The 12,093-nt window shown below is 38.8% G+C and overlaps 1 protein-coding gene across 1 annotated transcript in view; it reads left to right on the top strand.

Moving 5' to 3' along the window:
- LOC130230273 (voltage-dependent T-type calcium channel subunit alpha-1I-like) overlaps positions 1-12,093 on the top strand; it is a 91,993-nt gene that overhangs the window by 53,494 nt on the left and 26,406 nt on the right. The window contains exons 19-22 of the mRNA XM_056459222.1: positions 4,099-4,167; positions 10,512-10,690; positions 11,237-11,363; positions 11,759-11,884. Coding sequence (XP_056315197.1) covers positions 4,099-4,167; positions 10,512-10,690; positions 11,237-11,363; positions 11,759-11,884 — 501 coding nt within the window. The remainder of the gene's footprint in view (positions 1-4,098; positions 4,168-10,511; positions 10,691-11,236; positions 11,364-11,758; positions 11,885-12,093) is intronic.

Here is a 12,093-nt window from a genome sequence, read left to right as displayed (position 1 = left end):
ACACTGATTTGCAGCTCTGCATGAAATCTGTCACATCACTGTTTGAGCTTGACGGAGCTTCATAGAGGAGAAGTGAACGGGAAACTCCAGGCTTAATTACACTGGAATTATCTGCTCAGATCTGAGTGTCAGACAAGCTCACAGAGGTGTAGATGAGGATCTAACAGACGACAGAATCGATCAGATGCTGTTTTAAAACGGTGTTTCCTCAGAGCGCATTACAGCTGCATGAACTAAAAGTGATTTTTATGCAGGTAAGGCCTTTCTGCACTCTGGTACTGACCCTAAGCACACTGGTGACCATTAAAACACCCTAGCAACCACTTGGTGACCTAAAATAAAACTCAACAATAAAAATAAAACACCCTATAGATATCAAGTATATTAGCAAAACAGCCTAACAAACCACCTAGCAACCAGAAAAAAGATCTTTAGAACAACAAAATACCCTATTATTAAATCATATTGGCCACTAAAACACCCTAGCAAAAACTTAGCAACCAAAAAGGAAAATTCTTTGGAACAGAAATAAAGAAATAACAAAACACACTATTGACATCATAGTGACCACCAAAACACACTAACAACCACTTAGCAACCAGAAAAGATTCTTTAAACAACAAAACACCCTATTATTACAGCATATTGGCCACTAAAACACCCTAGCAACCACTTAGCAACCAGAAAAGATTCTTTAAACAACAAAACACCCTATTATTACAGCATATTGGCCACTAAAACACCCTAGCAACCACTTAGCAACCAGAAAATATTCTTTAAACAACAAAACACCCTATTATTACAGCATATTGGCCACTAACACACCCTAGCAACCACTTAGCAACCAGAAAATATTCTTTAAACAACAAAACACCCTATTATTACAGCATATTGGCCACTAACACACCCTAACAACCACTTAGCAACCAGAAAATATTCTTTAAACAACAAAACACCCTATTATTACAGCATATTGGCCACTAACACACCCTAACAACCACTTAGCAACCAGAAAATATTCTTTAAACAACAAAACACCCTATTATTACAGCATATTGGCCACTAAAACACCCTAGCAACCACTTAGCAACCAGAAAAGATTCTTTAAACAACAAAACACCCTATTATTACAGCATATTGGCCACTAAAACACCCTAGCAACCACTTAGCAACCAGAAAATAATCTTTAAACAACAAAACACCCTATTATTACAGCATATTGGCCATTAAAACACTCTAGCAACAACTTAATATATTTACATCGAAATCAAGTGAACAGTGTAGGAATTACAACAGTTTGCACATGTGCCTCTCACTTGTTAAGGGACCAAAAGTAATTGGACAGAATAATAATCAAATGTCAAACTTTCACTTTTTTATACTTGGTTGCAAATCCTCTGCAGTCAATTACAGTCTGAAGTCTGGAACACACAGACATCAGCAGACGCCGGGTTTCATCCCTCATAGTCCTCTGCTAGGCCTCTACAGCAACTGTCTTCAGTTCCTGCTTGTTCTTGGGGTGTTTTCCCTTTAGTATTGTCTTCAGCAAGTGAAATGCATGCTCAATCAGATCCAGATCAGGTGATTGACCAGGCCATTGAATAGCATTCCACTTCTTTGGTTGCTTTTTGCAGTATGCTTTGGGTCATTCTCCATCTGCACTGTGAGGCGCCGTTCAATGAGTTTCTTCAGAATTCATCCTGCTGCTTTTAACAGCAGTCAGATCATCAATAACTACATGAGAACCAGTTAGACTGACAGCCACACATGCCCACGCCATGACACAACCGCCACCATGCTTCACTGCACTCTTCTCTTAACATCACTCTGGTACAAGTTGACCTTGATCTCATCTGTCCAGAGGATGTTGTTCCAGCACAGTGAAGGCTTTTTTTAGGACTCTAATCTGGCCTTCCTTTTTTTGAGGCTCACCAATGGTTTACATCTTGTGCTGAACCCTCTGTATTCACTCTGGTGTGGTCTTCTCTTGATTGTTGCTCTGACACACACACACCTGGCTCCTGGAGAGTGTTCGTGATCTGGCCAACTGTTGTGAAGGGAAGGGTGTTTTCTTCTCCATGGAAAGAATTCTTCAGTCGTCTACCACAGTAGTATCCGTGGTCTTCCAGGTCTGTTGGTGTTGCTGAACTCACTGGTGTGTTCTTTCTTTGTAAGAATGTTCCACACAGATGTTTTGGCTACGCCTAATGTTTCTGCTATCTCTCTGAATTTAGTTTTTTCAGCCTAATGATGGCTTGCTTGACTGATACTGACAGCTCTTTGGACCTCATCTTGAGAGCTGACAGTAACATATTCCAAATGCAAGTAGTACACTTGAAATGAACTCTGGACCTTTTATCTGCTCATTGTAATTGGGATAATGAGGGGATAACACACCTGGCCATGGAACAGCTGAGAAGCCAGTTGTCCAATAACTTTTGGACCATTAACAAGTGGGAGGCACATATGCAAACTGTTGTAATTCCTACAGCGTTCACCTGATTTGGATGTAAATACCCTCAAATTAAAGCTGACAGTCTGTAGTTAAAGCGCATATTGTTCGTTTTTATTTCAACTTTGTGTTGGTATACAGAGCCAAAAATTTTTGAATTGTGTTGATGGTTAAATATTTATAGACCTAACTGTATAGCATATTGACCACCAAAACACCCTAACAACAACTTAACAACCAACAAGAACATTTTCCATCTTTGAAACAACAAAACAAAACACCATATGGATATAGTAATAATCAACACACCCTAGCAACCATTTAACACACCTTAGCGACAACTTGACAATCAACAACCTCAACCATAACTAATACTAAAACTCAGAATGACGTAGTTATGACTAGCAACCAACATTATTAATGCACCAACTATGTGCTAACATCACAGAAAACACTAGTATCGTTCTTATCAGTAACCTAGAAGACCTATCGAGTCTCTTAACTTTTGCAGTAGTATGCTGGTATGGTAATTTGAGGGTGACAAGTAAAAACAGACTTTCAAAAATTGTTCATCAATCTCAAAAGATCTTGGGCATAAATCTTAACAGTATTGGACAAGTGTATAAGAAGAGAGGCTTAAATAAGGCTAGGTCCATTTTAGCAAATGAGAACCACCCACTTTATTTTAAGTTTTGCCTCTTGCCATCAGGCTGAAGGTATAATTATTCACGACGGGCAAGGTCAAACAGATACTTGTATTCATTTGTTCCAACTGCAGTTGGGTTACTAAACAAGCTTTAAATGATTACTGTATTGTTTACTGTTATTTTATGTTGTCGAGTGTGACTTGTTGCTGTCAACTGTCGCCTATTGCTGTAAATCTAATTGCCCTTCGGGGACAATAAAGATATTCTAATCTAATCTAGAATACACCCACAACCCTCAAACAACTACTTAGCAACCAACAAGAACACCTTACCAATAGTGAACCAGCAATACCAACGCAATCTCACGGCAATTCGTAACTTTTTGATTTAGTGGATAATTAGTATGAATTCATACGATCGAATTCGTACAATTTAGTACGATTTGCTCATCACCCAATGATGGTTGGGGTTAGGGGTGGGGTTAGGTGCCACACCTCCTTTTTAAAAACATACATTTTTGTACGAATTCATACGAATTAGCCACTAAACTAACAAAAAGTAAAATACTTACGTTTCCTCGTGAGATCAGGCTGGCAATACAATACACCCTAGTAATACCCTAGCATTGCCCTAGCAGCCACCAGTGCACCCTAGCAACCATTTGTAGAGACAAATGGCACTTGTGTTAATGTTCTGAGACAGCATGATGATTAGTTGATTTAGATGTTGATCAGCATGTTAACTAGTCCTGCCGAGGCTCAGCTGTGTTGGTTTAGTGAAATGAGCACTTCAGCAGTGTGAATGTGACATTTCCAGTGTGATAATCACAGGATATTTTACCCCGGTGGAAAAGTCACATATCTCATTCCCTGCCTGACATTTCCCGCACTGCTGTATCATTAGCCGACGCTGCCGGCCTCGCTGTTTTAACATTTGTTCTTTTTCTTCAAGTGAAGTTCAGCGCTCCTCAATCTCTCTCTCTCTCTGTTCTCCCATCAGGAGCGAGTCCTCCTCACCATCTCCAACTATGTGTTCACTGCCATCTTTGTGGCTGAGATGACGGTCAAGGTAATGTTTCACCTGAACACCAGAAACTCAGACATTATCTCTGCAGCTCTTGTGTTGATAGACATGAGCTAAAACCTCAAAGACTAGGCAATGCCAGAAAGCACACTTTAACAACCACCTAGAAAACAACACTCTAAAAAACATATCCTCATACCAACAACCCAACAAAACCCTGTCAATGGTTTATCAACACCCTAGCAACTATACACAAAACCCTAGCAACCAACACTGACACCTATTGTACCAAATGATCAATGGCATTGAAACACAATAAAGCAAAAAGAAGAGTCCACCCTCCACATTGCAGCAATTAAAATCACACTGGCAATGACTTCTCATTAACCTAGCAACCCCACACAAACCCTAGCAACCAACACTGACACCTATTGCACCAATGATATGATAGCATAGGATCAATGCAATTAAAACACAAACAAAACGAACACTTCACCATCTACATGGCAGCAATCAAAAACACCCTGCCAATGACTTATCACCCTAGCAACCCCACACAAACCCCTAGCAACCAACATTAACACCTACATTACCAAATAACTTAATAGCAAATGATCAATGCCATTTAAAACACAAGCAAGCAAAAAGAACAGTCCACCCTTCATGTTGCAGCAATTTAAAATCAGACTGGCAATGACTTATCAACACCCTAGCAACTACACACCAAACCCTAGCAACCAACATTGACACTTATTGTACCAAACGATCTGATAGCAAATGATCATCGCAATTAAAACACAAACAAAAAGAACACTTGGGCATCCACATGACAACAATCAAAAACACCCTGTCAATGACTTTATTAATACCCTAGCAACCACACACAACACCCAAGCAACCAACATTGACACCCATAATACCAAATAACCTGATAACAAATTATTAATAGCATTAAAAAATCTAACAAAAAGATCAAACTCTTTTTACCCACCACATGACAACAATCAAAAACACCCTGGCAATGACTTTGCGACACCCTAGCAACCACACACAACACCCTAGCAACCAGCAATAAAATTTAATTTACACCTAACAAATAACTTGATGACAAATGATCAACGATCCCCACAAAAGTGTCAATAGCTCATCAACACCCTAGCAACCATACACAACACCCTAGCAACTAGCAAGAAAATTTATTTGACACCTGTAGTGCAAAATATCCTGATAACAAATGATCAATCAACATATTTTACCGATGATATATAACACCAGTCAAACACCATAGTAACAACTTATCAAAGTCCTAGCAACCAACGAGAACACTTTATTAGCCATTTATCAACAACAACACAAGCCACCGGTAATGACTTGTTAGTGCCATAGCAACCACTTGAACAACCTATCGACTGCTTAGCAACCTAGAAGAGCATTCATTAATGACACATCATTAACCTCAAACACCCTTTTAGCAACCAACAAAATCACTCCACAACATCCTAGCAACCACACACAACACCCTAGCAACCAGCAAGAAAATGTATGACACATAGTACAAAATAATCTGATAACAAATGATCAATACACATATTTGACCAATAACACCAATCAAACACCATAGTAACAACTTATCATAGCCCTAGCCACCAATGTGAATGCTTTATTAGCCACTTACCAACAACACAAGCCACCAGCAATGGCTTATTTCCATAGCAACCGCCTGCACAACCTAGAAACTGCTTGGCAACCTAGAAGAGCATTCACTAATGACACATCATCAACCCCAAACACATTTTTAGCCACCAACAAAATCACTCCACCACACCCTAGCAACCACACACAACACCTTAGCAACCAGCAAGAAAATTTATGACACATAGTACAAAATAACCTGAAAACAAATGATCAATACACACATTTGAGCAATACCACCAATCAAACACCATAGTAACAACTTTTCATAGTCCTAGCAACCAACGTGAACACTTTATTAGCCACTTACCAACAACTGAAATCACTGATAATGACTTGTCAGTTCCATAGCAACCCTAGCAACCACTCGAACAACCTAGCAACTGCTTAGCAACCTAGAAGAGCATTCACCACCTCAAACAGCCTTTTAGCAACCACACACAACACCTTGGCAACCAGCAAGAAAATTTATGACACCTATAGTACAAATTAACCTGATGACAAATGATCAATACACATACAGTATTTGACCAATAACACCAATCAAACACTATAGTAACAACTTATCACAGCCCTAGCAACCAATGTGAACACTTTATTAGCCACTTACCAACAACTGAAAACACTGGTAGGGATTTATCAGTACCATAGCAACCCTAGCAACTTCTCGAACAACCTAGCAACCTGCTTAGCAACCTAGAAGAGCATTCACCAGTGACACTTCAAACCCAAACAGCTTTTTAGCAACCAACATCATCACTCTACAACACCTTAGCAACCATACACAACACCCTAGCAACCATACACAACACCCTAGCAACCAGCAAGAAAATTTATGTGACAAATATTCTGATAACAAATGATCAATTCACATATTTTACCAATGATTTAACACTAATCAACACCATAGTAACTACTTATCACAGCCCTAGCAACCAACATGCACACTTTATTAGCCACTTACCAACAACACAAGCCACCAGCGATCACTTAGTTCCATAACAACCACCTGCACAACCTAGCAACTGCTTAGCAACCTAGAAGAGCATTCACTAATGACACATCATCAACCCCAAACACCTTTTTAGCAACCAACAAAATCACTCCACACCCTAGCAACCACCCACAACTCCATAGCAACCACTTAGAGACCCAAAAGCATGTTTAATTAAATTCCAGTGACCCAGAGCATGTTAATAACCACACAGCAGTTCTTGAGCAGCAGCCGCGCTGAGTCACGGCTGAGGGATTTTCACAGGTGAGCTAGTCTTATTCTTTCAGAACGTCTAAAAGTCAGAAACGGTGTGGTACGTTGAATATTCTTACCGCATCAGTGGCGGAGCTGAATGCCCAGAAAACTGCGGGAAATTCTGAATATAGTATCTGACTGCATATTCAGTGTGTTCAGCAGTAAAAGTGTTCATTTGAGGCTCTGCTTCTGCTCACTCTCATTATTCAGCTCGTTTAGATCAGCCTCGTTAGCAGATCAGCCAATGAGAGCGCTGGAAACTCTCTCTGTGTATTTAGCTGAGCTCTAATGAACAGTTCTTTACTTAGTGCTCAGCTTCGGTTTTATCAGTGTGTTACAGACGCAGATGCAGAAGCTTGACTCTGAACAGGGTTATGGAGGTACATTTGTGTCTGTTATTCAGTCAAACATATTTAGATTTTGAGAGCAAAGTACAAAAGAATAAAAGATAGCAAAGAATATAAAAAAATAGGCAGCTCAGTGGTTAGCACTGTCGCCTCACAGCAAGAAGGTTGCTGGTTCAAGCCTTGACTGGCTCAGTAGGTGTTTCTGTGTGGAGTTTGCATGCTCTCCCCGTGTTGGTGTGGGTTTCCTCCGGGTGCTCCAGTTTCCCACACAGTCCAAACACAGGGGAATTGATTAACTAAATTGGCTGTGGTGTATGAATGAGTGTGTATGGGTGTTTCCCAGTACTGGGTTGCAGCTGGAAGGGTATCCGCTGTGCAAAACATATACTGAAATAGTTGTTGGTTAATTCTGCTGTGGCGACCCCTGAAATAGAGATTAAGCCGAAGAAAAGTCTCTATTTCAGGGGTCGCCACAGCGGAATGAACCACTAACTATTCCAGCATATGTTTTACACAGCAGATGCCCTCCAGCCCTCCCAAGTTATATATATATATATATTAACTTTTAATTAAAAAAAATTATGCAATTAAAATCAAAGTTCTTTACATTACAAAAATCAAACAAACAAATAAATGAATAACTAAATAAATCTTGTCTAATTATGCAGTATTCTTTATGTACTCATGAAATTTGCTCTGTTTTTAATCTAATCTAATCTTTTTTTATTCACTTTTTATTGATCTAAAATATTTGCTGTTATTAAGTATAAAAGTTTTGCTTGAGGGTTGTAAAATGAGGGTTGAGAGTTATTTTTTTATTATAAATGTCATTTATTATTACTGCATAAGCTGCAAATAGACCTTATATATGATTTATACATTATCTATAAATTATTTTAATCAGCCGTAATATTTTAATTCCCTTAATACGTGTTATATTAACTAATGAGGGAGTTAATACATGGACTCATTTAACTAATAACAATTTAGTGATTTCTTAATGGATGAATCATAGAGACTGTTCATTTATTGCTCATGCAGTAATATTTAATTAATGATATTAATAATAATTCATGAATGAAAAAAACTCAAGCAGAACATTTGTCAAAAGAAAAATATTTGAGATCCAAAAATAGTGACAGCAGAACAGAGTACATTTAATGAAACGTACATAATGAAACTGCATAAAAAAGAATTTTATTTTTGTTATTTTATTAATGTATTTGTTTTAATTTAATTTAATTTAATTTAATTTTATTAAATTTTATTTATTTTTAATTTTTATTTTTGTTTATTTTATCTAAATTTTAAATTAATGTAATTTACTTTTTAATTTAATTTATTTTTATTTTATTTCATTTTATTTAAATTTAAAATTTATTTTAATTAAATTTTATTTAGTTTTATTTAGTTTAGTTTAATTTTAATTTTAATAAATTTTATTTAATTTAACTATTAATTTATTTAACATTTCATTTATTTTAATTGAATTTTATTTGCATTTTAATTTTAATTTAAATGAATATTTAGCTATTTTATATTTTATTAAATGTAATTTTTTAATCATTTTGTTCATTATTAATTTATTAAATCAATTTTTAATTCATTTAATTTAATAAAAATGTTGTATTTATTACCTGATTAATTTTATTATTATTTTACTTCCTTTACGTAGTATAAAAATAGTTTTCAATGAAGTTTTTTTGTTTAATATTAACTAATAATAAATGCTTTTTAGCTCTTATTGGTGCGTTAGCTCAGCATAATTCACATGAGAACAACAGTGTTGTAAAGAGCTGCAGTCCTCTGCTAGTCCTGCCTGTTTTCCATCAGTGTTCGGCTGTGGTTATGGGTGTTTGTTCTGGTGTTATCCTGCAGTGCTGTTTTCAGTCCAGGCTCCTGTCATTGAGCTAAAATCTGCTTCAAATGCAGTGCTGCACATCTCCTCTCTCTCTCTCTCTCTCTCTCTCTCTCTGTACCTGTCAGCTTTTACCGTGGTAAAGACGGTGATGGCACTGTCAGAACAGAGCGTTTCCAGAAAGAGGATCTGTCTGGGTCTGTCAGCGCTGCTCTGGAGGGTCACAGGTCTGATCCTGATACGATGAAATAACACCAAACTCAACGCCTGATCATGCAGAAGAAGAGGGAGAGAATGTGTGTGTGTGTGTGTGTGTGTGACAGAGAGAGAGAGAGAGAGAGAGACAGGGGATACTGCAAAGAATGCTGTGCTTACTTAGAGTTTTTGTCTTGTTTCTAGTCCAAATATCTACAAAGTATAAATCAAGAAGCATTATCTAGACAAGCAAGCAATATTGTCCTGTTTTCAGAAGTAAATGAAGTCAAAATGAAGGGATTTTTCCATAAAACAAGGAAATCATCTGCTGATGGGGTAAGGGGAAGAATCTTATTATTATTTGGCTTATTTGGCACGTTTTATGAAAAACTCTCTTCATTTTGACATGGCAGTAGCCAAAAATACACTGCATTAGGGCTGTTCAGTTTTGATTTTGGCTCCAGCAATTATGGAAAAGCATTAATGGAGATAAAGCGAATACTGTGTCGTATCCCGCTCCCATTGCAGCAGTACACGTTCCAATGCAAAGCTCAGTTTCACATGAAAACAGGTAAAAGCATGTAAAGTGAATTTTCAGCATGAAATAAATGAACATAAAGAGTTGTAAAGTAATGAAAGGCATATCAATCTGAACCGTGCGGCTCTTAAAGCAACAGTACACTATATTAGCACTGTGATATATTGCCACTCTTGTTTCATGAACATTTTCCTGCTGTTAATATATTAAAACTCTATATTTGATAAGCAATATGCATTGCGAAGATCTTAATTTGATCTACTTTAAAGCCAGTTTTCTCTATATTTAGTTGTTTTTTTTGAACCCCCAGATATCAGATATTTGACTACTGCAAACCACACATCACTGGAGAACTTATTCTGCTTTCATGAGATGTATTAACCACAACTCAAACAAATCACTAATGGACTGTTTTACTTTGATTTCTTCCACTGAAACATTGGTGTGTGTGTGTGTGTGTGTGTGTGTGTGTGTGTGTGTGTGTGTGTGTGTGCGCGTGTGTGTGTGCAGGTGGTGTCGAAGGGTCTGTATCTGGGCGAGCGGGCGTATCTGCGCAGCAGCTGGAATATTCTGGACGGGTTTCTGGTGTTTGTGTCTCTGGTTGACATTGTGGTGTCGATGGCGGGTGGAGCCAAGATCCTGGGGGTCCTGAGGGTGCTGAGGCTGCTGCGGACGCTTCGCCCACTCAGGTGAGGATGACGTAAGCACAGCAGCGATTAAAACACTGCGTTAGAAATCTCATACTTCCCTGGCTACTATATAGTGCTGGTTCAGTGCTGGTTTTTTGCTGGTTCAGTGCTGTTTCTGTTCTATTTTATAGCTGGGTCAGTGCTGGTTCACATCTGGTTCAGAGCTAGTTCAGAGCTGGTTCTGTGCTGGTTCAGATCTGGTTTAGAGCTGGTTCAGATCTGGTTCATAGCTGGTTCAGTGCTGGTTCAGATCTGGTTCAGAGCTAGTTTAGAGCTGGTTCTCTGCTGGTTCAGTGCTGGTTCAGATTTGGTTCAGTGTTGGTTCAGAGCTGGTTCTCTGCTGGTTCTCTGCTGGTTCAGATCTGGTTCAGTACTGGTTCAGATCTGGTTCAGAGCTGGTTCAGTGTTGGTTCAGAGCTGGTTCAGTGTTGGTTCAGAGCTGGTTCTCTACTGGTTCAGAGCTGGTTCAGAGCTGGTTCAGTGCTGGTTCTGTGCTGGTTCAGAGCTGGTTCTGTGCTGGTTTTGTTCTGACTGTGTTGTTTTCAGGGTGATCAGTCGAGCTCCAGGCCTGAAACTGGTGGTGGAGACTCTGATCACGTCGCTGAAGCCCATCGGGAACATCGTCCTCATCTGCTGCGCTTTCTTCATCATCTTTGGCATTCTGGGGGTTCAGGTGCAGCTCATGATCACAACACACTGATGTATAACACTCATCCTGCAGACGCTGATCTCTGTGTGTGTGTGTGTTTGTGTGTGTTTGGGTCTCTGTGCATGTTTTTGTGTGTGTGCGCATTTGTGTGTTTGATTGTATGTACGTGCATGTTGTGTGTGTATGTGTGTTTGTCTCTGTCTGTGTTTATGTGTGTGTGCATGTTGTGTGTATTTGTATGTTTTGTGTGTATGTATCTGTTTCTGTTGTTTGTGTGTGCTTGTGTGTTTCGGTCGAGTGTGTGTGCTTCTGTTGTGTGTGTGTGTGTGTGTGTGTGTATGTGTGTGTTTCTGTCATATGTATGCTTTGTGTGTGTGCTTATGATGTGTGTGTGTGTGTGTGTGTGTGTGTGTCAACAGCTCTTCAAAGGGAAGTTCTATTACTGTGTTGGTCTGGATGTGAGAAATGTCACCAATAAATCCGACTGTCTCTCCGCCAATTACCGCTGGGTTCATCACAAGTACAACTTTGACAACCTGGGGCAGGTGAGGGGCACACACACACACACACACACACACACACACACACACACACACACACACACACAACAGAAGCACACACACTCGACCGAAACACACAAGCACACACAAACAACAGAAACAGAAACTGTGTTTTCACCACAGATGCCCCAAAATATCCTTCAATAAAGAGTTTTCAGCCAAACACTGAACAACACCGATCAGAGTCGGCCTCA

Source organism: Danio aesculapii, chromosome 6, assembly GCF_903798145.1.
Source record: "Danio aesculapii chromosome 6, fDanAes4.1, whole genome shotgun sequence".
Lineage (NCBI taxonomy): Eukaryota > Metazoa > Chordata > Actinopteri > Cypriniformes > Danionidae > Danio > Danio aesculapii.
This window is presented reverse-complemented; position numbering and strand designations above follow the sequence as displayed.